The sequence below is a fragment of the Solea senegalensis genome, linkage group LG5, assembly GCF_019176455.1.
Source record: "Solea senegalensis isolate Sse05_10M linkage group LG5, IFAPA_SoseM_1, whole genome shotgun sequence".
Lineage (NCBI taxonomy): Eukaryota > Metazoa > Chordata > Actinopteri > Pleuronectiformes > Soleidae > Solea > Solea senegalensis.
Window position 1 is genome coordinate 20,792,410 of NC_058025.1, and position 27,847 is coordinate 20,820,256.

At 39.5% G+C, this 27,847-nt stretch overlaps 1 protein-coding gene across 1 annotated transcript in view; it reads right to left on the minus strand.

The window, feature by feature from the left end:
- Positions 1-755: 755 nt before the first annotated feature.
- Positions 756-27,847, minus strand: part of aacs (acetoacetyl-CoA synthetase) — a 36,885-nt gene continuing 9,793 nt past the window's right edge. Inside the window, exons 7-18 of the mRNA XM_044026199.1 lie at positions 27,497-27,578; positions 27,232-27,385; positions 23,137-23,217; positions 21,890-22,014; positions 12,134-12,198; positions 8,839-8,961; positions 6,017-6,130; positions 4,725-4,850; positions 4,360-4,429; positions 3,973-4,031; positions 3,646-3,848; positions 756-3,521 (exon numbers count right to left, since the gene is read on the minus strand). Of these exons, the coding sequence (XP_043882134.1) occupies positions 3,384-3,521; positions 3,646-3,848; positions 3,973-4,031; positions 4,360-4,429; positions 4,725-4,850; positions 6,017-6,130; positions 8,839-8,961; positions 12,134-12,198; positions 21,890-22,014; positions 23,137-23,217; positions 27,232-27,385; positions 27,497-27,578 (1,340 nt within the window). The 3' untranslated portion in view covers positions 756-3,383. The remainder of the gene's footprint in view (positions 3,522-3,645; positions 3,849-3,972; positions 4,032-4,359; positions 4,430-4,724; positions 4,851-6,016; positions 6,131-8,838; positions 8,962-12,133; positions 12,199-21,889; positions 22,015-23,136; positions 23,218-27,231; positions 27,386-27,496; positions 27,579-27,847) is intronic.

The following is a 27,847-nucleotide window of genomic DNA, read 5'->3' on the forward strand; positions in this document are numbered from 1 at the left end:
TGTGTGGGTTTTCCTCAGGTTCTCTGGTTTCCTCCCACAGTCCAAAAACATGCAATATGAGGATTAAAGGTAAGTTGGAAACTCTAAATTGAGAGTGGAGTGGAGAGTGGACAAGGGACCATGTGCAATTAAAAACATAAATGTCACCATTTGATGCATTACACCAGAGTAAGCCTAATTGGGCTAATTTACATCTGCAGTCCCTACCTAAAGATAAATACAGCACAGATAAAACAATCAAATATCACTCAGCAGGTAATGTCATTTAGAAGGACAAAGAAATACAGCACAGATAAAACATTACGCAACAAGTAAGAGCATACAGCATTTTTATGTTGATGTATCATTAAAATGATTCTACATTTTTTGCTTTCACTGAACATCAAGCCTTGAAAAACACAGATCATTTACAATGCAGATTTTTAAATTGTATTTATATTTTGGAATAAAGTTGTACTATTTAATATTAATATTTTCCTTTTGAATGGTAGTGTTTTATAATGACAAATGGTTACATTGCTGCATCACAGCAAGACGGTTTCTGGTTAGAATCCTGGTATGTTTGTGTAAATGACCTCCGGGTAATCCAGTTTCCTTGCACAGTACAAAGACTTGCAGATTGGATTAGGATATTTGGAGACTCCAAATGGAATGGTTCTTCATCTCTATATATAAACTGTATATTGGCTCTGTAATTGCCTGGTACCTTTCACCCAACGTCACATCACCTCACAAAAACAAATAAAAGTTGGACATTGATCATTAACAGATAGCTTTTATTGGCTGCTGATGGTATTGACACTGAATGATGAAAGTTTACACTTCAAAAGAGTCAGTGAATGAACATCAGCCTGTAAGAAAAAAACATAACTGTTCATAAATCCTTACAAACACCTGTGTCGCATCCTGTTAGCACACAATCAACAGTACCTCACTTAATCTGAAGACAGCGATTCTTAATGTGTGGGCCAGTGCATGAGACTTTAAATAAATAATAAAAGTTTCAAATGTTCAGTTCTGTTTCAACTTTAAAATGTTTTAAAAAGTAACTTTGCCAAATGTCACATTCATCTTGATAATTAAGGGCAATCTATGGCTAACTTATGTAGCGCTCAGCTATGTACGCCAGACATGCAAGAAACACTTGCTGTGTGTTGCGTGTTAAGGTCTTAGTGATTTAAATTGAGCTGCCACATTCTAAAGTTTGGGAGAGGCAGAAAATAGCGAATCTGAGACATTAAAGGGTATTAAAGGCTGACAGTTTGGAAGATACAATGTTTGTTTGAGCATTTGCTCTCAGATGGCTTTCATTTTATTGGGTAGACGACAGCTGTCGACCATGACATGCAACAGACTCTCCCTCGGTGCACAACCAAGATGAGCAAGACCTTTAACTGTGGTGAAAAAGAACAATCGCTTGTCACTAAACTCATTAACACAAAATAAAAAATAAAATCTGACTTGTCTGATTTATTTCTGTATACTATTGGCTTATTAAAACATTTCCTTTAGAGACCAAAAGTAACAGCGTAACCTGCATCCATACAACACAAATTAAAAGTAGATCTTGAACCGCTGTCTCATATACAAAGTGTGCAAAATGTACTGTAAATGAATTTTTGATCCCTGTCACTATAATAGAAAAAACATGCACATTTGAGACTTCTGAACCTTTCAATAGGAGGTACCATCCAGATTCTATTAACATTCAACCCCATAAACATCTAAAAAAAAAAACTAATAGTTGGAATATGACACATCTTCTGCTTCATATTTCTACAAGATACAAAGAAACCAGGGACGTACAGTTTTCCATAGCAGCTCTGTTGGACAGACACTTTAAAGTGACATACACTTATTCCATAAAATGAGTATGGCATCAAAAATGAACTGCAGTGTACTAGTTAAAGTGTATTCATGTATAGGATGCTATGGAATTATTCATCAATAACTCCAAAAACATATTGCCTTCCCCATCTTTAAGACCCAAACCTCAAAAGTGAACCTGAAACATCACTGATGTTGCTTTGCTTTAATACATAATTCACCAACAGGCCGTTCTGCGTCACCTCAGGACACAAACATTGGACGCTGATATGGAACTAATCAAGAGAGGCCTTTAGTGGTGACGTCAATATTTGCTTATTTTCCGATGACACTGGAGCACAAATTGGTTTGTGCCATTAATGTCTCGGGTGAAATGAGATGTCGGATGAAACTTACGGCTGAGTGAGTCAAATGAAAGAAAAAAAGGTCAAGTCCGGTCATTTGTTTTTAGTTTAGAACAAATGTTATGCAAGTTTAGTGCTATTTGCGTTGTTTAAATACAACTACATCGGTGTTAGGACCCACTAGAACGTATAACTTTGGTTAACAGTCCAAATAAATATATACTTATATATACATTTGTTAAAGTAACAGCCACAACACACCACATGATGATATGATGACATGAAAACGGAAGCTGTGTCCCAGATCAGGTGGTGCCTCCTTTGGTGGGTGTGGCCTATGTGGTCAATGAGGGCCGCTCTGGTCTGTGGGGAATTTCCCTATCACCAGTTTGTTCCATCTGTCCTGTCGTCGCCTAGCAACAGACCTGCGACTGGACTAAGTGTAGCAGCACGTAACAGAAGGCCTAAATATTTTAACCTTTAAGACTCCTTATCTTCTTGCCAAGTGAAACGTTTGCCTGGTACCTATAATTAAAAGTGTTTTGTTGGTTTCCAGTATTTCCTTCCAAAACACTTCCCTCATGTAAGCAACAAATGTTGGGATAGCTTGCGCCAGGAGGGATCCATCTGTTGGATCCTGGGTTGTTTGGGGATGGAGGGAAGTATTTGTCGGCCGCCACCACAGAAGAGGAGCCTTCGAAATGTGACCGTGTAGTTGCAGCACTGTAAAGCAATCAGTCTTTAAAAGAAGCCAATGAGGGAGGCAGCCCATAGACTGAGAAACCGCTGTATTATGAGGTTCTTCACTGACTGATCATAATTAGACTGAGGAGCCACAGCGAAACACTTGACGATAAATTCCACTCTATTGTCTGGGACGTTGGAGTGTGAGCTTATTTACAAGTGCTGCCATGCGCGTTATGTTACAGCCAAAGCTGAATCCATTTCATCAGCGACACACACACACACAACAGATATTTGATAGGAAGCTAGCTTAAGGAGATGTAATGTAACATCTTAGTGTTTCTTGTCTGCCTGATACCACAGGCATATTACTCTTATAAACATTTTGATTTTGTTGTTTTTTTCCTTTCATGCCCTGTACCTTGCGTGAACTATCCTCATACTCTGAGCTGCACGTCTCCCTGTACCTATAAATGCAAATGAAGATAAATTAAAAACGTTTCTCTCCACCTCTGTGAAGCCTCGTCTCTAAAAGTTCTGCAGTTCGGGAATGTTCTTGTAAAGGTCCAGTGAATCAGGATTGGAGAAAGCTCCTCTCTGTGCCACCTCTCGTCCAGCAATCACCTGCTTCACTGCCACCTCCACCTTCTTACCACTGATGGTGTACTGCAGAGGGATAAAGCAAAAAAAAAAACACTGTCACTGCAGACCGACTGTTACGGTACAAATCCCTTGTCAACAGGAACATCTGAGGTGTGTTCATATCTGATGCGCAGTGTGTTTCTCTTACAGGAATGTCTTTGGTCTCCAGCAGCAGTGCAGGCACGTGTCGGGCAGACAGAGCTTTTCTAATGGCTCCTTTAATTTTTGCCACCAGCTCGGGATAGAAGGGCTTACCGGGCACCATCTTCAAGAACAATATAACTCGCTCCTCTCCATCCGCACTGTACTGAGGAACACAAAGACTATCCGACACTTCCTCGAAAGCCTCGACTATGGAGAGGAGACAAAGAAGTTAAAAAGAAATTGATGATAACGGTCAAAGTAAAGAGAACTCTGACTCCGTTTAAGGTAAAACTGAATCACCCTGCTCCTCCTGTCATGTCCAAGCACTCACCAATGTTGTAGATCTCTGAGCTGCCAAATCGGACTCCATTTGGGTTCAATGTGCCATCACTGCAGAGCAAAACACAAGCTGAAAATGTAAACCTCTACACTCAGACACGGAGACCTCTCTATGCATATACAATTATGAAACCATCTTTTGTGCATTCCGTTTATCTAGGAAAAACTGAACCTCTGTATCTTAGGTTAAAAAATAAAATAGAGCGGGGGATTCACTTTGTGAAGCCAAAGCCAATTTTCACTTCTATGGACAATAAAGATTATTGTTGTTATTATTATTATCTGAAATGACTTTCTTTCTCATGAAATGAAGATAAACAAACTGTTTTATTAACACTTTGGTTTTGGTATGTAAATAGTAGTAAATAGAGTAGCTGACCTTCTGCCCAGCATGACAATGCCTCCAGTCTTGGGGTTGATTTTACAGTAGTCTCCATGAGCCCATACACCTACAGAGACAATGTTATTAATCATGTATGCGTCTTGTAATAAAGAAAGAAATGCAATTCAAATCATGAACTGGTGGGAGGTCAATTTAATTGATTAAAAACGTGGAATCATCACTTTTGGAAAGTTTTTCCTTTTTGCTGACTTTAAGCTGCCAACAACAGTGTTTGTGAGACCACTGTGATCTTGAGCACTGACCTTTCGCCACCCACATCTAACCAGTGAATCCTTCAGTCTCAGTGAACATTTATATCGCGTGCAAGTTTGCATTCACATGAAACGTTTCGCGCAACTTGCCAGGATATGAAGAAAAGTATGCTTTGTGGTATTTGCTGCCGTTCTCGTCATTCCAGAAGTGTGTTGGCTGACAGGGGATCGGCTTCAAGCAGACGAGCTCCCCGCTCTCTCCCCACACAGGCTTACCTGTCCACAAACACACAAACACACCTCACCTACACAGACACAGCATTGATCATTTCCACACAAAAATCCACCAGGTTATGAATCCCTCACAAAGAGGGCCTGATACTCCTTAGTGCGAGCTTTCCCACTGCCCTAACCTCCTCCCTCGGGATGCTGTTACAAGCTTAGAAACCAGCTAATCCTGAGCTGTTCTTACAAAACTGCTTTAAATCATCCCTAAATCCACTCTCCTTTGAGGTGGTGGACACATGCCAGTGCAGCAGCCCACAGCGGGGACTGGGAGCTGGGGAACAAGGGATTAAAATCAATACGAAAACATAGATGGTTTTGAAGACTACCAGCAAGTCTCTGTTTTTTTGGTCTGTTGATGGGAAAAAAGAGTATTTCCCTGAAGCATATACCTGACCAAGAAAACTCCCCTAATTACTGTTTTTCAGCTATAACTTGCTTCAAAACTCATGCCAGCACATAAGGGTATGTCTCCATATGGGAGCAGCAGAGTATGACCACAGTCCTGTTCATGTAGTTACCAAGCAGCTCCTGAAGCAGATGGAAGGTTTACTTGAGGACATCATCTTTTCTCTATCAGCTTTTCGAACGGGATTGCAATCATTTAAAACAAAAAAAACAAACGGCCTCTTCTTCAAAACATCAACATGACTCTTGAACTCCATTCATGATCTAAGCTGCTGCCGTTTTTAAGCTTCAAATTGTGGTGCAGCGTTTTCCACTCCATCTGTTTTTGAAAACAGAGGAGACCCTATTTGGTTATGTGGGAGGAGCTGGGGAAGAAGTAAGGGTCTTAGTGAGGATGTGAAGACCAGCAGGTCACTGGTTGTGACATCTGCTGTCAGCCACACCATAACCACACCTTGCATACCCTCTCTTTATTATCTAGTTGACTATAAATGGAACAAAAATTGACATCAGGTTGCATTAGAAGAACAGAAAATTGTTTACTCAAAAAATGTCATTGATTTACATTCAAAATGAACTATTTTTGCAACCAGTGGTGTCGCCCCTGATGCCTTTTCAAGAGAATTCACATTACAGGCACTTGTTAGTTGACTTCACTTTGCAGAATCGAAGACTACATCCATTATTTACAGTGTTTACAGTCTCTCTCTCACACACACACACACACACTCAAGCATGAACAATCTTACCATCGAGGCCCCAGGCTTCTATAGCCATGCCGAGGTTTCTTGTTTGGATCTCGCCCCGATACACTGGAACTGTGGGGTTCTGACCCATAAAACATGACACTATGTCAGTGCCACCTGGGAACAGACATGACAGATACATTGACTGACTGTTTAAGAGCTACATGAGCTACAGAGGACATATCAACGTGTATGAGGAACATTTTCACCAAAGTTGATGGGATGACAACTTGGGAGAGTAACACCAGATGATTCATCATGAGTCGTCATTCCCAATAATATGTTGTATGAAGAAACGTCACTAGGAAGTCACAATGAAATCGACCTGTATTAGGTAAAAAAGTGAATTCTCATCTGAAAACATTATTAACCTTAGTGTTCGTATAAATCTAATAAAATCGTTTTGTGTTTGGGCAACACAAAACGTTGGAGTTGGCAACCTCCTTTACCTAAGTCTCTAAATGAGGCTTTAAATCATGTTTTCATAATTTATTCAGCTTCAGCTTCATTCTCTGAGACTGTGGGGGCGTGGCCACTGCAGCCAGTCCATATTATTCTGTTCTACCTGCTCATGAACGTCGTGGTTTGTCAGTGTTTGAACAGAATATTAACGTAAACACTCCGATATCATGTAGAGAATCGACATTTTTCACCACATTCGGTGGTAGATTAAAGACATATTGAGGCACAGACGTAGTTTAGCAGCGGTCCCCCACCTTCCTCTTCCTCTTCCTCTTCATCAGCAGCACCTGCAGCCTCACAGCAGGAGTCTGCTCCTCTTTCCGTTCTTCTTCTCTACCTCATTTCCTCATCTTTAGGAATTGTAGATCAGCACTTTTCTGTGTGTTCAGTTTTAACGCGGTAATTCTTTAAAAAAAAAAAATCTGATTTTCAGCCACTATTTTCTAACAGAAGACACAAGACGCTGAATTTGCTTTAAGGACTTCCATTCATTTGGACGGCTTAAACTATTATCCCTACATCCCATTACCAGGTAATGCCTAACCCTGACCTTAACCTAACCACAATTAAAATTGTAGCCCTGAACTTGACCACTTTCTTAGAATGAGGTTCTGCGTCAATAGGTATAAAAACAGGCATAAAGAGGTAACAAGCACACACACACACACACACACACACAGTGGCTCTGTCACAACATCCATTTGTCTCTTTCTACTTTCCAGTCATTAACTATTTCTGACACGTTTGATTCATTTTCCTCTCCATTGTTCCGTCTATCTCCTCATTTCCCTTCCTCTCTGAACCACAGACTCCATCCATCCATATTGTTCGCCTCCTTTCAGCTTCTCTCTGCCCTTCACCACACCTCAACTCTCTCTTCCCTTTCTTTACACATGTTCTCTCTCGGTTTTTCTCTCAGCCAGGTTCTTTATTGAGCTTAAATTGGCTCCCAGGAGGAAGAGGAAGCGTTGGTTTCTTATTAAACGCACACGCGTATCGTGGGAAGACATGCTATTATTTTATCATTGCCCTGACTTTCATGGATGGGATAAGTTTCTAACATCAGCGACGATTTTGACTGAATAGTTGACAAAAATTATTTTAAAGCTATACAGTGTGTGTGTGTGTGTGTGTGTACCATGGAAATTCTCTAACACAGGTCAGAGGACACAATACTTGAGAAGAGAAGAGAAGAGAAGAGAAGAGAAGAGAAGAGAAGAGAAGAGAAGAGAAGAGACATATGGGCTGTCAGATGGAGGTATATTAGAATGAGGGAACCCAGCAGTGAAAGCGTTAAAATCCCCCAATGAGGAGCAACAGGGGTCTAAAAATCCCTGCTAATACACACACACACACACACACACACACACACACGCTTGCACACAACAAATATTCTGATATGCACTTGAAAAAGGGGAGAAATCTCCTACGATATGAAACTATTAACACTCAAGCAATCGTTTGCACACAGACACACAAAAAAAAACTGGTGAACTCGGAAGTGGGGCCCATCACATATGTCACTGTGACCACCAGTCAGACACATATGCTGTGATAAATCCTGGAACACACACACACACACACACTCACACAAGAACAGAGTGTTAACCTCAGGGGTCAAGGTTAGGTCGATTGGCAGCCAATAGCATTACGACCTGCTGGTGCCCTTGGTGAGAGGGAGGAAACTGACGGGGGCAAGACATGCTGTTCACACACACGCACACACACACACACAGCTTTGGCCATCAGCTCAAGTTCAAGTTCTGTTTGTGCTGTAATCTTTGTGTTAAGGAGAGTATTTCCATTAATCAAATACAAACAGAAAATAGCATATTTTAGCCATGATATTACCAAAAATGAATATGACCCAATAGAGCTCCGAATATAACGCAGAACTTCACAGAGTGAATGCATTGGACTCTTACAATGCCACCTTACTAGTAGTAAGCTATATTATATATTATATAAAATATTATATTCACTACAGATGTCATTCACTGCATATTTATTTCGGTGTTGCCAGTGCATAATAATAATAAAGCTGCAGCGATTACTCGATTCATCGAATAATAATCAATTACTAAAGTAATCCTCAAATATTTTTGATAATCGATTCATCAAAGTGTTTTGTTTTTTTTAATAATTATAAAAAGTTTTTTCTGCTCTTTTTTAGCATGCGTGTGTGTCTATGTAAGTGAGAATACACAATTCATTTTTCCGAGCTTACTCGTGTGTCGGCTCTTTTGTGGCCGTATCATCAATGCTCCGTAGCCGCTCTCGTTTGTAAATACAGCAGACACAAACAACTTTTGGAAACAACGCTGCCATTTGTTCCCTTCAAAGAAACTAAAGCGTTGCATCACCTGAGATGGAGCCCAGCAGCACGTTGCTCTTGATGCAGCGGTAGACATAATCGTAGCTCTGAGGTTTGAGAGGAGAGCCGGTCGACAGGATGGTGTGGAGAGACTGCAGGTTGTGCGTTTCCGCTGCGTGTGGGAAAAAAAAAGACGACCATTTATTAACAAGGAAAGGAAAGGATTGTGCGCTACATTTCTTTGTAAGTAGTGTAAATCAGAATGCATGAGAAATTTAGCTTTGCATTTCATTAGATAAAAAGGGTCAAGTATTGCTTTGGCATTGGGTTTCACTTCGTCTGCAAATACTGCGTCATCTTGCGTAGCTGTGGCGACATGCCTCCCTAAATGTTGTGTTATTGCAGTCTGCCACACCTTTGTACGTCATCCCAAATATCTTTAAGCAAGCACTCTGTCACACACACACACGCAAACGTGTGTGCCACAAGCACATCACACCCCTCACCAAACTAATAGGCTTCCAGACAGTGACCCTTGCATGCACACACACAAACACACACACAGTGGGAACTCTACCCCCTCCCCCACTATGCCTCCAGGTGTCCCAGCCCAAATGTCAGCCCAGGGAAAAGGGCTACTCCGCTGGGGCAACCAGTGAAGAAGCTCCCTCTTCCTTCCCCAGACTACTGGAGGCATGCTTTCATACACAGAATGATGGATAGATCTTCTTCCACCATACTTTTCTCTAATAATCATCCAAAAGCACAGTCTCACTGCCAACTGGATCAATTGGTTGGCTGAAGCGTTTTTTTGTTGAGGGGTTGGTAGGTGATTTAGCACGAGATGCAGACACACACACACACACACACACACCAAGCATGCGCTGTGAATAAAGATTTGTGGTGATTACACCAGCGCAGTGGGAACGGACACACAAAGCAACTGTTTATGCAATAAACGCCAGTTGTAAGTGCTAATTTAACATAGAAGGATTAGAGGAGAGGATAAATAAGGTTAGGACAAGTCCTAGCAAAGTCCTATGCATTTGTTATAACTGGAAATTTACTTTGAAGATTTGAAGAACAGCATTTGATTCGAGTGTTTGGATGAGAAGGACGACAAAACAAGATGACATAGGAAATGTGTAGGAATAGGACAAATCATTGATGAGGCTATATATCACTGTCCCGACTCATGAGATTCAATTATAAATATTCAGGTGCCAAATAGTGATAAAAAGATTTAACAGATTTCCTTGCCAATTTGATTGACCAGCATTCATGAATCCTCCCACTGGGTCTAATCACAAGAATGGGGGCAAGATAAATGGAAGTTAACTGGCTGCAAAAAAAACAAAAAACTTTTACTTTTTAGGGGCATTTTTCATTCTTAATGTTGTTAAATAGACAGATACCATGTTGTATCTTTATGTGACTTGTCTTGTCGTACAGCATCACTCTGTATGATTAAACCTGAACAAATTTACTTTAATTAGGGGATTTTATGGACACGCATTAGCTGCATTAAAACAAGCAGCCCTTTCCACCCAAACCAGTGACAACCTGGCTTTATCCCACATGATGCGGAGCAGAATGGACAGAAAAACAGATACAAATTGGGTTAGGACAAATCAAAAACTGGGATATCCCCACCTCGGTCACAAATATTGAATTGTAAATCTGGACATTTTCTTTAACTGATCAGAGATTGGAAAATCACTCCAATCACTTAAACCCTGATCAATTGCGCCAGTGGCATTTATTCCAGATAGAGCTGAAACAATTAATCGATTATTAATCGATTACTAATTTAATCGACAACTATATTGATAATCGGTTAATCGGTTTGAAGCTTTTTTCATGATTAAAACAAAATTTCCGATTGTTTAAGCTTCTTAAATGTGAATATTTTCTTCATTTCTTTGCTCTGGATAACAAAGAAATCATTAAAAGTTAATCAATTTGGTTTGTGGACAAAATTTGAGAACATCATCATTTCCAGGTTTGACAAACACCGATCGACATTTTTTAAGATTTTCTGTTATTTTATGGACCAAAGGATTAATCGATTATGAAAATAATCGTGAGTTGCAGCTGTAATTTCAGATTGGCTCTAATTTGTTATATTTTAATAAGAAGTCTTGTTTTGTTACACTGTGGTTCACTCGGTTCTCTCTGCCCATACACACAGTGTCAGTGAGAAATGTAGCATGATGTCATAAGACAAGTGGCAGAGTAGTAGTACCACTGACTAGTTAAGCAGTTTCCGACGACGACGACACTCAGTCAGTGTTCGTACAGTATATAAATGTAAAAGCTGAGGTATCAAACTACCTGTTCAACAAACATGTAGATATTAATATTTACACCAGTTTTGCCACACTTTAAACAGCATGTTGTACACACACACACAGAGCTGGTGACAGCCCCGCCTTCTCTATGAGCAGTACCTGCTTACAGATGACAACAATTTTGAAAAAGGTGTACAGTGGAGTTCTGTTATCTTAAGAAAATGTCAGATCGGAACTCTGTATCGACTCTGTATACTCAACAGTACAAAGACTGAATCGGGAATGGGGGCAATTTACAATCAGTTAAACAGTTGAATCACCAAAGTACCTTCCCTCATAATAACAAGTCTGTCAAACAGAAAACTGACATTCCCCTGTCACTTACCCACCAGAAGATGTGCACTGCCATTAACATTTGCAGGTGTTAATGTTAAAACATCATCAGAATTCCATGAAAACAAGCTCAGCTTGATAAATTGAGTGGGGGCTAACATTAAAAAAAAAAAACAGTTGTTTTTTTTATTGTTCTACATAATGCACCTTTACAAAAGAGCACAGCAAAGCACTACACAGAGAGAACTGCATGTATGGGGGTTAGCAGGGAGGCTAATAAGCACCGGCACATCTCTGATTATGGGTAGAGATTTGGCTCCCTCTCTAGAGAGCTGTGACACTAAAAGCAATTAGATGGGCCTATCCATGACTCATACAAATCATTCTAACACACTTTTATCCATTTGATTCAGTGTCAAACACCAGAACACAGGGCAAACTGTTGATTCACACCGTAAATGGCATAAAGGACATTTAGAGTCAAACAGCGTCACTTTAATAATCATTATCATGTCCATCTGCTTTTATCATTCCACATTCTATTGTCGGTGTGTGTGTGTGTGTGTGTGTGTGCATGTGAATGTGTGTGTGTGTGTATTCAGTCGTCTCTCACTTTCTGCTCATTATTTGTGTGCATTGTGTGCATCCACGTGTGTCTCTAAATGTCTGTGTGCTTGCTCACAAAGGTGAGCAGAGGAGGGTGTTTGTGACCAAACTCACAGGGTTTCAGGTTCCTTTCCTGCAGCACAGACAGCCACTTGGCCCCAGTACCAAAGATAGTGATGCTGGAGAAGACAAACACAGAAAGAAAGTGACAAGAACAAAAAGGCGGATATTAATTTTTTTTATGTATAATATGAAGGATCAGTGAGTCATTGCTGTACAACATTAAAATAAGCATAAGAGGAGGTCCATGGTGTCCGTTATTTTGGGATTTGCGTCAGGAGTGTCTTTCAACAATGAACATTGGGGAAAAAAAAAAAAAAACTCCTACATGCATGCACTGTGTTCTGCAATTGTGACAGCAGAATGCTTAACAACAGAACACAATTAGCAAACATTATGAATCATCTGGGGTGGTATAATTAATGTTGGCAACTTTTGTGACAATCTGGACAGTTATTTTTTAAAATATTGAGATGAGAACAGTGGACAGACAGACTGATCATCTTCTACCGTCACTGGAAATTCTAGGTCGATCTAGAAAAAGTCGGATCGTTAACATGACGCTTTTCTAAAACACCAAACATTCACCGTTTTTTGACCACCTTCTCCTTATCACGGTGGTGATGAAGATTACCCACAATCAGAATAATTGTCACATCGAAAGATACGTTCAGCATATGCAAGAAAGACAATAAAGATCAAAGAACCTATTTAAAGAAAACATCTTTTCTCAATTTGTTTATTTCTATTCATTCTTAAGCACTTAAGAAAATAACTTTTTTTTTTTTCCTTGTAGGTCTTACAACATAAGTACCAACATACTGACTTCAACCAGGGTATTATTTATCCTACAATAAGATATACTGTATGAAATATTTCATGGCTGTACGGTTGGATGCTTTTTTTTTCTCCTGAGCTCCAGGAACACCGGACAGAGCTGTCTCGCAGCCCGTTTAGCCTGAGGCAATTTCTTCCCGTCATAGTTGGACTGTGGAACCTCCACCACAACTGGCCATGTGATCTTTCTGTAGTGCGTTTACACATGTGGTCCACATCCAAGGTGCCTTGCAGGCACCCTTCATTACAGATTGGCATGGGGAGCAGGGAATTTGTGCGGGGAACAAAATAGAGGAATCACTCCTGTCCGACAACAAGAAAATCCCCACTTTCTGACTCCGCTTCCTTCTCGTAATCCAACAGGAGGGGGTCTTAAATTAGCAGATTTAGAAAACCAACTGTCGAACCTCACAGTCAAATTTCCGGTTCAGGAGTGTCCTGCACAAGGGTTAGAGTTTCCCAGGAGCGGCACTGGTGAGGACAGGGTCCTTACCCAAGAGATTAATTTGGCATGCTAGTCTCAGGCGGAGGCTCTTCACTGTGACGCGGGCGCAGTGAGCACACAAACTAGGGTGTCTGTATAGGATGTGCACTCACTGTACCGTATATCGTTTTATTCTTTACTTTTAGTATTACGTATTCTTAATTCTTCTTTCGCCTATTCGTTCTTGTTTTCTTATTCTTGATCAGGTAGTGGCACAGAGACAGAAGTATTTCATTGCACATGACAACAAAGCCAGAGGCATAATCTGGATCAAATAATCTGTGTCTGCTAACTGAATGCAAAAGTATATATAAATGAAGAGTATTCAGCATTCCGTATTAAGATTGATCGAGTAAGTTCCCAGGAGATGACTCATTGTTTACATGTAAAGCAAAGTGGTGCTAAAACACTCTTCGTGGAAAAATAAAGGGGAAAAAAAACGGATGGGCAAATGATTTTCAAATGAAAAACATCAACAACAATAATAAAAAAAAAGAGTCAACCACAATAATGGCCAGTCTAGCATGAGAGGACAAAATGTCTCCTTTGTTAATGTTCCACAGTGAAAACAGTTCAAAGGAGAATGTTGTGACAAGATGTGTGCACACAACAACGCTGACATGAAATGATTTTGGAAGGTGCTTTCTTCTGTGAGTGGAAGTCACCCTGACAGCTGACAACAGCTGGGCAACATGTGGACAGCGAGAAGTGACAAAACGTCACTTTTGTGTTTCCCCTGCAGTTTTAATTTTAAAACAAAGGGCCTTTTAAAGCCAGCCTCTGTGAATGGACACGTTCGTCTCCCTCTGTCTTTTCAAGTTATCTTGGTTGACATTTGATCAATAAATGTGCCGCCAATCACTATGGTAACAATGCCAGTCAATCAAAACTAAAAAAGAATCTGTCTCTGGAATACAAAGCAACTGTCTGAAACTTGATTGGTCAATAACCAGCAATTGGTTTGTGGTGAAAGATGTGATTTGTTTTAGAGGTTCGAATCGATCTGTGCTAATACAGGCTGTTCATGGGGCGAATGAAGGGGTTAGGTTATGTGAAAGGTCCAAAGAAATAATATTTCACATGATGGAACAAAGTGAATGATGCACACACATCTTGTCCATGCTGCCGGTCTCACAATAAAGTGTCTTATCTTGACATATTATGTCAAAGAATGTCAGTTTATATCTATTTATTGTCATTATTATTTATATCATAATAAAAAAAGCTGTTTAAGGACTAAATTGAACAACCATAATTCCATACTTAGTACCACTTTATATAAATATGTATAATAATACTAGTATTGCAGTAATGCAATATAATTACTGAAATAATTATGTAAAATATGTTTTCGTATTGATCTGCTGTGTACATACAACTTCTATTGCACATCTGCCTGTCCTGGAAAAGGGATTCTTTTTCTGCGTTTCTTCCATTTTTTTCCACAGATAACACTACACTGTACAGAAGGAGAATGATGCAAACTGTGAATATGAATATGAAATGATTAAATAAAACTGATTTTATTTGAATCACATGAAAAGTGACAACTCCAGATACTTTTTATTGCATCAATGCAAACATCTAAATTATACCTGTCCTCCATATGGGGAGAAAATCACAGGGTAACTCATGATATGATGTACGATATACAATACAATGTGTATGATAATGATGATAACATGATACAGCAATTTGCACAATATGCCTTTGCAGGATTTGGAGGAAGAGTCGTTTTTATTGATGTCTGCAATTATTCCACAGTCAACTTCATTTCTAGCCAGTTAACATCTGTTTATATTACCCTCACTGGCACTCATCATTTCTGTGATAAGCGCCATCATGAGGAGTCATAGAGTAGTGAATCAATAATTGTATGAGTAGCCATCAGGACGATATTTTCTACATTAGGGTTTAAAAGAGATGATTGTGAGAGAACAATTTTGGCACAGTCCTGCAGTTGTTTATTTTTATTGTCATTCATATTTGGATTCTTACTGTGAAAGATTTTCCTGAAAATAATTATCACAAAAAATCCAAAAAATTACCAAATATAGGTAGGAAATATAGGGGGGAAAAGTAGCTACTCAATAAAATGACTATTATGTTTACACATCTTTATTGAAGTAATAAGGGTGTGTGGATGATGCCAATATTTTGTAAAGTGGGGCAGATATGGTCTATATCAGTCGCAAAGAGGCGTCTGATACTGCAGACGAAATGTATAAACTCATCTGCACACACACTCAGTCACTCTTCATTTTCGCCATCAAGTCTAACCTCCCATCCGTGCATCTGCATTTGTTGGCTGCGAGCTGCCATGGAAATGGTCACCGTGTTCTGATTGGAGGCAGGTGGCCAGGTGTGGCTGCTAATACGTTTTATAGGCTGGAGGGAGGAGGAGAAGCTGAAAGCCGGTGTTTGAGAGAGCGTGAGCCTGCATGTCAAAATGCACCCTTGTTATCCGTTTGAAGGGAGACATGTTAGTGGAGGCTGTGAAGTCAATAAGAGACACTCAGTGCCAATCAGATACAGGAGCGTCTCCAAGCAGTTATTGCATTAACATGTCTTTATGCATGCTGGGATGTAGCAACTGAAGTCCCACTTGTCGGCGCACATTTTCTGCTACTACTCCCAACCTTATTCTCCAGGAAGAATTGTTATTGCTCTCCTCTCAAGCAGACAACTGTCAGATAGTGTGACTCTTTCCATCTTGTGTGGTGGTACATCACTTATCATTAGCGAACACTAATTTCATGCCATCATGTAATTGCCATATACGTACAGTAGAGGAGGACAAGAAGATAATGCTGATTTTTTTTATTGTTTCTGTCACAAATTCCAGCCTCCAGTTAATGTTTCGGTGAGTGTCCAGAGAAAATGACTGCGTGTGAATGGTTGTTTGTCTGTGTTGGTCCTGTGATCAGCTGGTGACCAATGTCACCTGAAATTGGCTCCAGTTCCCGCAACTATTCTCACAGGATAAGTGTTAAAGATAACGGATGGATTTTCATTTATTTTTGCAGCTCTACTTTGTTGGTATTCCTTCTTGGCTAACCCATTGGCAAATAAGTGAAAAGACATAGGCCTGTCTGAAGAGGCACCAGCGCCCCCGTGACCCTCATGAGGATATAGTAGTACAAGATGAGTGAGAGAGTAAAATGTGCATTAAGGATATTGTACCTACATGTGCATAAGTTCATTAATAAAGATGCTTTGTTAAGTATTTGTTCGTATTTACATTGTTTTCATGTATACATGTCTGAAACTGTACGCTAGCTGGAGCGATTTAACCTGCAAAAGAGTCGTATGTGTCGTTTCCCCTCCTACGAGGATAACAGAGCATTAGTAAAAGACAAGGTTCCGTAGAGAAGGTACAAATCCTTTCCGTCATATCAGCCCATCACATAATGGACAAAAGATGTTGGAGACGACAAAATGATCCTCAGAGAATTAGAGAAGCCTCTGGAGTCTCATACGTACATGGAACCTGTCATGACTATAAATGCTGTAACCTTTTACTGGCTTCACTAAGGAATACTGCTGAATTTATGACCTTGGTACAGAGTCTCAGGTAAATCTAATGTTTCTACACGGGGCAGATAAAGGAAGCTGTGCAAGCATTTAGAGATTAGTATATGTAACGACAGGTGAGCCAACAAATGAACCTCATGGTCTGTCTATATGTTATTTCATATTGATATTGATACTGATACTTGATGTTATTGGAGTGTCATATTGTAAAACTTTATGTATTTATCATGTGAATGTATCATATTCAATCCATTCTGACCAATATTGTGGAAGTTCCCTATTCTGCACAATATAAAAGAATTAGTAACCTGCTTCATTTTAGCTATTCATTACATTTTTATTTGCTTTTTGATAGTCTCACTCAAACAAATTGTTAACACGTTGTGAAGCACAGAAAGCTGTTGAATTACCAGACATAAACGAGTAACAGGCCTTATTTCCGCATTTAGAAAAGTGGCTAGGTATCTTTATTTAACTATGATGTGTGCTGCGGCCTCTCTTGGCCAGGTCACCCTTGTGAAAGAGCTCTTGTTCTCAATGGGTCTTTTGTCTGGTTAAATAAAGGAGAAATAAATAAATAAATAAATGAGCAGGCAGGACAAAAACTATGAAAGATGACATGGCTTCTAGAAAAACAGGCAGCCAGGGGTTGCCATAACAACTAATATAAGCAAAGGGCTTTAACTGGACAGGAATGTTTTCGTCATCTGCGGCAAATAACATAGGAATGTGGATTCAAAGTGCCACAATAACTTTTTCCTTCTACAAAGAATGAGAGAAATGCTTCCTTTTGCCTGACAACCTTAAATAGAAGCCACTGAAGTGCTCCTACGTCCGTCTGTTTCATTTTGTTGAAAATAAACCTACAGGAGCCCATCCAGTACCACAGAAGTAACCAAGTAACAGTTGATATAGTTGTATGGCTGCAGCACAAAATAATTAAATATGGTTGGCATAATAAAAACTTGACTTTTTTGTTCCATAACCCTCAGGATCTTTTAAGAAGTTTGAAATGACTGTCTTACTGCGTCCAACCTCCTCAGCAATGGCACGCTGCGAGAGGCCTTGCTGATGCAGCTCAACAATCCAACTGAATCCACATTTTTGCGATGATTTAGGCTTTTAAAGGCTGTGGTCTTAAACTTTTGATCAGCTGATGAACAGCCGATTTCAGTTTAATGGTTGTTTGCAAAAAAATTGCTTACTCAAATTTTTCACATTTCTTCTTTTTGCATTTTGAAGCACTACTTAGAAACCTTCTTAAGATCCAACAGTGCAAACTTTTAATTTTAATTTTTTTTTATTTTAAAATTTTTGATCAGGAGTGTACACGTGGAAATGATCCGTCATTTTGTCGATCGATAGCTTTGAGGGTTCCCACGACAAACTCACTCCATTCACAGATACGTGAAGGAAACTAATACAAAAAGAGGGGTTAAAGGGTTTTTAAATAGTTAATGTCACTTATTCAACAGGATGTGGAACTGAAGAAATGATTTACAATCCCACAGCAATCAAAAGGCATCAGCTGTTTTCAATCCCAGTTGACAATGGGCGAGAGTAAAATACTGAACCAAATGCAAACATGGTTTTGGTAGGTCGATCATGCAGTCGCCTTCTTCTGCCTCAGGATAACCATGTACCCACGATGCATTTTAAGACCAACAGCTCCACGGCTGCTTAGATGGGCAGTTGCTATTTAAACAGCATGTGTGCTGAATGGGTAAATGACAACTGTGTCACTCTCAAACCGGGAAAGTCGCTTTGTGCCTGGTGGAGAGTAAGGCCCTACGACTGACACATTTTGACCCATTTAAAAATGTCCAAACTTAATACAGAAGATGAGGTTGCAAAAACTTTTCTGCCAGCCTCTCCCTGAGGGGTTTTTCTACGTACGGCAAGGATGTGGGATGTGTGATGTGTCTGAGGTGGCAACATCAGCACTTAATTGGTTCAGAAAAAAATCTTCTTATACTTTAAAAGGAGTCCATGTGTCTTTCTGTCATGCTGGCAGCACTCTGCTGAATCCCTCTATGTGGGTAATTAGGCAAACAGTATTCGAACCTTGTTCACTCCATTTCCCATTTACAATTTTGAAGCGGCAAACAAGCAACGTGGTGGAGAGATAAAAAAGATTCATATAATCTAAAACCGACTACAAACCACACAGTTCTGTTGATATTAACCAACCATACAGCCTCAGAAACTGGTGCAATTCCTACTCTGCTAGTTATTTTTCCAAAGAAACAATCATTATGTGAAGATACTAATAAATTTGATCGTGTTATGTCTACTAAAATTGTGAAAGGAGCTCATTAGCTTTGGGATCTACAAATCCTGTTCAGAGTTTCTGCAGTATAAGTACTTTTTGTTGGCACTTTTGCTCTTTTGCTTTCACTACTCCCCCATCTGTGTCAATTTTTTCTCCCCATTACTCCCTTCCTTGCTGAAGGCAATATGCCATCTCGGCTGCACTGAATATGTGTCTGGGGTATAACTGTCTTTAAGCATCTTACTTTTGCTGACCACACTGCACTTTTTTTTTAACGCAGTTTAACCAAAGGTTGACTGAGTGTACTCGGCAGCACACACTTACAGTCACAAGCTGTCTCGTATGACAAAATTTCCAACTGCTGGAGGTTGTGTTGAGGCTGCTAAAGAGAACATGAGGTGCAGTATTTAAGAGTGAAGGGGTGAAACAATTCCTCCAGGATTTCCTTCACTGCTTTCCAGAATAATATGTGTGAGATGTATTGCATGACACAATTTCCTTACTATTTTTAAAAGAGTATAGAGTGGGAAATCCATAGCTATAATTTAAAATATTCAGTCGATGTAAGTCGTGATAATTGAATACTGAATTTTGCTCGTGATGAGGGAAAAAGTTAATTATGTTTTTTTTCTTAATGGTAAAAAAATATATAAAAATTTAAAAGCGATATACACCAAAATATTGTGTTTACATTGCATAAACATATCAATAACATATAGTGAACTTCTGTTATACTGTGATAATTATATCACTGGCACAACCCTTTGCTGCTTTAAACGAGGAAAAGTCCAAATTATATCACATAACTTTAGAAGAGTGTCAATTCACTCTGTTTTTGTTGTGCTCTTGGTAAAAATACGTTGCCAAAGAACTGCGTAACTTGCGTAAGATCCTGTGTTTTCCAGCTAACCTCCACAAAACGTATACTTCTTATAGTTTCCTTTAAAAAGTGGTATGTAGTTACTCTTCCACTAGAATTAACTAATTGAATAAGTGAATCTTTTTACGGTCCATCATGAAAAAAATAGCTGCTATTTAGCTTCTCCACATAAGTCATTGATATTAATTAGATGAATAAATAAACTGTATTTGCAGGCCTTCCTGACTTTAATGTGACATAAGGATTGAATTTAAATAAGTAAATGTGAAACTACTGATTAAACTGCCTCATCATAGTGCTACTCTAACTACTGACACATCAGATTTTTTTTGGCAATTATTCACTATATTTTATGGTCCATCTCAACATAAGTCTTCTTTCTTTCTCTGGAAATGTTTGGAATGAATTGGTCTGAAATTTATTTAAAAGCAATGTGCCAAGCCTTGGCTAATAACCGGTTTTAAGATTCAAGGTAAAAAAAAAAAAAACCCACAACATTATTTTTTTCCCTGTCATACTGTGACCAAGGTGTGAGCTGATTTTTAAAGACTTGTCAAAAACAGAGTGGAGGAGATCATTCAGGTTGTGTGCGGCACCATCGCAAACCAGTAACTAATGAGAGAAAATACCTGCTAGCCATTTTATTTATTTGTTGAATTAAACTTGTTGTATCCTTGACCAGTTTGGGGTTCACTTGCTGTCTTCAGAAGACAATAAAAGAGGATTAATACTGGGTTTAACATGCTGTTTATAGTGGGGACGGTGACTGTAGTGGGAGGGGTTTTCAGGACCTTTACCGAGATAAAGGATCTGCTGTTAATATCCTCTGCTACTGTGGCGTCTTGGATGGATCCTCTCCTACAGTGGGTCAGTATCTCACTCGTCAAAAATTCATCAAACCATTGATTACATACATAAATAATGTTTCAGAGTCTAAACCAGGGGAGTCAAACATACGGCCCGGGGGCCAGAACCGACCAGCCAGATGGTCCAATCGGCCCACAGGATGAATTTGTTAAAATTTCAAATGCTCCAGATACCCGTGACTAAATGTTTGTGCCTTTATAGATCCAGTGTGGATCTATAAAGTAAATTTAGTAAATTTAGTAAATTTAGGCATGATATTGTTGAAATTGCACTTATATTTCTCAAGAAATTTCATGTTTTGTAAAATTATCCTTCAGTAATTGTAAAACAAAGGAGAAAAAACAAAGGGGTTCTTGTTGTTCATAGGTTATTATGCTATTATTTTACTATTTTTACTGGTCCGACCCCCTTGAGATCAAATTGTGCTGTATGTGGCCCCTGAAAAAAAATTAGTTTGACACCCCTGGTCTAAACAGTAGAACCACTGTTAAAGAGACTGAAGCCTGCCTTCTGACAGTTTAGCACAGCATATCCTCGCCTCACATCAGCACGGCACGGTTATTTTGCATTTCCATTAGTGATAGCACCTGGTACTTTTTCTAGTACTTTTAGTACGGGCTGTGATGACTCCGCCCACATTGAGGAGGTACTACATTGTAATGGAAACTCAACCAAACCGTGTAAAGGGCGAGGCGAGCTTGGACCATGTAGTGGAAATACGGCTTTTGTATTATCTATGAAAAAAGGACTCTACCATTGATAACCATTTTACGGTTTAAATCGTGAAATGCTCACATTTAATTTTTTTGAATATGAAATAAAAATCCATCAGAAAGCAATAAAAGCCGGAGAAATCCATTATCACCCTCTTTTGTCAGCCACTGCTGTGTGTGTTTTGTGCGAGTGTGTGGATTTGTGCATCTGTGGCGAACTCACCCCAGCTGGTCTGTCAGGTTCCACAGCACATCGGGTGTGGGCATTAGTGGTGAACCATCATATAAAACCACTGAGGCTCCCACTGCCAGAGCAGACACCAGCCAGTTCCACATCATCCAACCTGTCTGTGAAACACCACAGACAAATGCAGTGGTCAATGTATCTGCTATGAATTCACACAACAATTCCTCCTCCTCTAATACTGGTTATACCGCATTAACATTGCGTACATGCCTAATACAGGATCGTGCATGGAGCACTGTTTATTGATGATTACTGGTGATCCGATACCAACTATTGCAAAAATGATTCATCAGGGAACCGTTTACTATGAATGACAACAGATTAACCACCAAGATTGACGTGAAATTATCAATATGGTGGATAGATGATGCCTCAGGATGCCAAAACAGTCGGAGACAGGGGGGACATTTTACCCACAGCTTCAGAGAGATGGCAGAGGTGAATCGCTGCTATGAAACAAGCTCACTGTGAGCAGAAGACGACGGAGCAGTGGGAGCCCACAAGAAATGGATTTTGTAGACAACTTTCAGTAAATGATGGACCGAGTCTAACGGACATACAAGTCTGCACAGCAATGTTAACACAGCAATTACTTACATTACACTGCCCGTTGCTGAGTTAAACAATTGCCACAAAGCCAAATTACATCCATTTGTTTCTCTCCAAGTTCTAGTAAACATTCAGTGACTCTCTGGAGTAAGATGAGGAGAAATTAATCAGGAAGTTGATCTAAGGATACTGCAGTTCTGGAATAATGTCTTCTCTGGCTGTTTCCAAACTCGTGAAAAGCATGCCGTGCCAACATAAGGATCAGATATATTAAGTCTATCAAGTTTTGTCATATATTAGTCATGACCTCTGACCCAGAACCGGTCCCTATCATATTTGCCCCATCTTAAGCTGCCAACAAGTCGCTTGCTGGACCTGAGAGAGACTGACTGCTGCACACAGCTGGGCAGTGCATGGGACACAGGTCACACTGGCCAGAATAACACTGGAGTCTAAGTTTGTGTTGTCAGCTGTGTCTACACAGACCTGCTACAACACATTAGGCTCCACCGCTCCGAAGATTTATATGTCGATTTCTATGGTTTTGTGAACAGGTGAATGATTCACAATCATCCACACTCTGAAACATTAGCATTCAGGTGGCCAAGATGATATGAGACAGTAGGAGAGAGAGCAAAGTGGCAAAGGCTGAGTTTGAAAGGTTGTTAACCTACCGTTGTGTAGTAAATGATGACATCACTGTTGGTCATGTTGCCATGGAGAATGTGTTCCTTCAAGTGCTGGATGAGTGTCCCCTGAAACAAGGAAGAGAGCGAGAGAATGTTAATGTGTTAATGTTTTACTAATCCAACGTCAGATGCGTCTTAACTGCTGTTCTTTTAACATGACAAGCAAAACATAATCAGTAGAGCCATTAAAATAATCTCTATTGGCTTTTATATTTAGCTGAGAGAAATTCTTTACTTGACAGAATAAACAATGCAAACACTTCTGTCATTATGTCGTAATTATTTTCTTAAATATTTGCATGCATGCCAGCAACATTATGATGATTATTATCATCAATGCTTCTCACGTCAGACAAAATACAAAAACAGCATTTGTGGGTTCCTTCATAGTCACTAACTCAACATAGTGGTGAAGGATTGTATTGGTGGTGTAGAGTATTGAACTGTTTGAGTGTGACTGTTTATGTTTTGAGCCAGTGTGTACTCTGCTGTTCACATAAACCACTGGTCCGTGTATTTGTGCGTCTTTTGTGTACACGTAACCTTTGGCAGTACGCAGCTGCCGTGCCCGTCCTTTGGTTTGTGCCATCTTGCTGCTGACAGCGTGTTAACACAGCCGTGGCAAAGCAGTGCCGCAGTTAATTGGCAGAGCCAGAGACGACTGCCAGCATCACTGTTCCACATTTTTTTTCACCAACACAATAGAGTACAATTATTCGTGGCACAGAGAAAAGGATTACAAAAAGGAAAGAAAAGGATGCTTGGTTAGAGAGGTAGAGAAAGCCGCGGAATGAGTCTAAAACAAGCCTGGAACAAAGAAGAAAGAGGAAGAAAATACTTCCAAGTTAGGGACAGAAAATTAATCTGAAGGAAGGGTGGGAGGGTATGAGAAAAAAACAGAGAAGAATCAAGGTGTCAGCAGGGAAAGAGGCTGCTTTGTGAAAAACGTGTGGATGCAAGTGTTTGTGTGTGTTAACCTGTTAACCCAGTGAGTGTTTCTCTCTACAAAGTGCAGTGGTTCTCTTAAAATCACACATTCATCTCACACTCCACCTCACCGAGATGTGACATACAACAAGAAAAAACATGCCATTCATACTCTCCTTTGACGTCAAAGACGTGGGGAGGGTGGAGGTCTGCTGCCATCTTGTGACAGAACGTGTAATAGAAACACACATCGAGGAACGGACAGATGATCTCAACAACCTGGTGAAGAGGATCTGAGCCGTGATATAATCTGATGGGGTCAGCTACTAATATATGATTGCTAGTCTCCTTCAGTTCATGTTACTGTGTGGTTTTTCTCTGGGAAACAGCCTACGTGGCAGAGCAGAACCACAACAACTGGAGACCAGTGACACTGTCACTTTTATATTTTACATTTCAAGACCTTCTATCTTAATGATTTTTAGATTGCTGAATGAACGGTGCATTCTAACAAAAATACTGTTAAACTATTACATTACTGCCAATCAGAGCTGGTGACAATAACAAGCTGTTATTATTACAGAGTCTTGTGACCTGGGAGAGAATGTGAATTGTATCCATTCACACGGCAGATAAATGTCACATGTTAGTGAGTGTTATTGGGTTTTCTGTCACTGTTAAGCCTAGAGTCACAATACATCCAATATCATTTCTAACAATGCCTCTCACCCTGTTTTTGGCTAATTTAAAGCAATGTGCCAATTATTCGTGCTAACTCTTAACTCATAACTTTATTAGAAAGCTCCACATTACCATTCTTTACCATAATTTAATCTTGATGTTTTTATGGTTTCATTCATTTCTTCAAGAATCACATCTCTACAGAACATGAAACTTGTGGAGAGACTGTTTCGGTCTTTAACAGCTGTTTATAAACAGGAAAGTACTTTAAACCTAAAGCAAAATAAGTTGGTTTTCTTTAAGGACTATGATACGAGGAGGCTTTAATACCAGATCTCAATGGGGCCCAAAAATGGATATTTTGCCCATGAAGCAAATCTGTCTACTGATGAAGAACATGTGATGTTACTGAAGGTTCCAGAGCCACTTTTTAAGTCTTCTTTTCTCATATTCTTCTTCAAAATGACTCCATAAGAGTGTTAGTTTGAAAAAATGATTTTAATAAGATGTGCCATTCTGTTGTAGCGGGCCTGTCAGCTCTCAAAGCCATTTAAGAGTTCATAGAAAGGACATTTAGCTTGTTTATGATCAAAAGGATTCCAACCTCTTCTCATCTACAATTTAACTATTGCAGATAAATTGAGGGGAGACAACAACCTTCCCTCTTCCATGAAAGAGAAGCTTTTAACATGTCAGAGTAATTTACATCAGGCGTCGAGAGAGTTTAGGAAGGACCAAACTAAATGGACAAGGTACATGGAAGTAAAGCAAAATTGCCAAAAAGTGAAAATACTACAACAACATGGCCTCAATTCTGATAAAAAAATTTCCGTACTCAAAAAACAACAACATTAAAGACAATAATTATCACACAGATGTGAGCCCTTCCTCATTCACTTGACTTTTCCACCAATATGGTGCTGGTGGATGTGGGCAATGGAGAACCAGTTCAAAGTGACTGGTCCAAAAGCTGAAACCACTGACATCACTGGATTTGGACTGACTCCCTCAGGAATCACTGCAAGATGCATTTGCATCTGCACAATGCTTAAATGTAATTGCATTTCTTAAAGCCCCTAAATGCAAAATATAGTAAATTCTAAAGTAAATTTATGAAAAGTAAGCAAAGCATTTGGATTCTATCAGAAAAATGGTAATTACCCCAATGTGTGGTGCATAACACTCAGCATAGAGCTAACATCTGTATTTCTGACACCTTTTACCTCATTTGTTGAAATCCTCTTTACATTCTGATAGAATATCAACAATGATAAAAAGCCAGTACCTACAGTCACTGCAATACTGTGATAAACAACCAGTCAAACCAATGATTTAATTCAGAATCCATTGGAATATTTAGGCAAGTTAGCACATCACTGATTAATGGGAGAGAAAGTGCAGAGAGAACATTTCCAGTTCCACTACAGATAAAGACTTCCAATATTACAAGAGACACAGTTTGACAAGTGGGTTGAATTTGGGTTGCATTTTTACAAATTGTATCGCACTACTGCTGCTACATTACACAGAATTGCAGACTCTTGCTTGAACTGGTAGCAGACTGCTGCTTTACTGCCACCAAATGGTATGAAAGTGTGAACCAGGTACTATCTCAAAATGAGTCACGGGGCTCCAGGCTTGTGCAGTGCAACACATTTAGATATTTTTCCACTTGAACTATATTACTGTAAAATGCTTTGGCAATAAATAGACTGTTTACTGGAACAAATTGAGCTGTTTATTCTAGGATCTATTTGACATAGATCATATAGACCATGACTTTGTTAAGTATTTCTTAAAATCTATCGTACATATTTTACAGTGATATAAAAATGTATTATAAAACGGTAAATTACAAACCTTTTTATTTATTGACTTACTTATTTCTATTTATTTATTTAATTATAATAATATATTTTATTTTTAGGAGCCTTTCAGGACACGTACAAAAATATTTTATATGCCCCTTCACGGCCCACTAGCGCTACCGTTTCACCCCACTAGGGGGCCACATCTCACACTTTCACTGTTCTAATACATGAAGGTTTGCCAGAATATTCATTTAATTTGGTTTAACTGTGCTATACTCCCCAAGGGAGTAGCATCAGGAGAGACATAGCTCTAATGCGGCAGACAGAGAATGCAAGTATGTGATAGTATTGTTATGTAAAACGTTAAATTCACTGTGTATCAACCTCCTCTGCTCTATTTCACTCACGTTGCAGCAGCATCAACACGTGCAGTCAGTCTAAAATGACACAGGCAGAGTGATTCTGTGACGCTACGCCAACAGGGAGACACTAAACAGCCAATTGCCTCAATGCTGCTACCTACAGCTATGATTGGTAAGCTGCAGAAGCACAGATTCACCAATGGGTGAATGTCAGCTCGGACAAGAAAAATGCTTTTTCTACATAACACTGCACGTTTTACATATTTTTCTAAGCTACCGACAGCCAGTATGTTTCTTACCCCAGCAGAATGGACCATACATTTTGGAGCTCCTGTGGTTCCAGACGAGTACATGATGAACAGAGGGTGACTAAATGGAAGCTGCTCAAACTCCAGCTGCGGAAACTGCTCACTGTCTCCAAACCCGGACGCCAAAAAATCATCTAGAAATGCACTGCAGAGTAATGAAAAAAAAGATTGAATGTGATGTACCTTGGAATTGTTGGCTGTCATATAAACACATACAAGTCTCAGTTCCAACTCCTCTGTGCAGCCACACACACACCTGTTAGGGATCTTGGAGAGGTCTGTCCCATGTTTGGAGCGAGCGTAGGGAATAACAACAACTTTCTGCAAGTCGGGCAGACCTATGAAAAAAGAGAAGTTGGTGTTTCTGTGTTCTCTTCACAACTTTGGTAACATTATATACATTTTATTTTCAAGAACTCACAATACACTGCTTTTAGAAAGAATAATAGTGCTGGTTATTCATGTGGTAGCATAGTAGGACATCTTTCTATATACTTTTCATCTAACCCCTCCTGAATTCAATCCCAGTAGAGCTACTTGTTTTATTAAATATCCTGGTACCCAGGTCAAGTCACTTGAAATAAAGTGAATAAAATCAGCTCTAAAT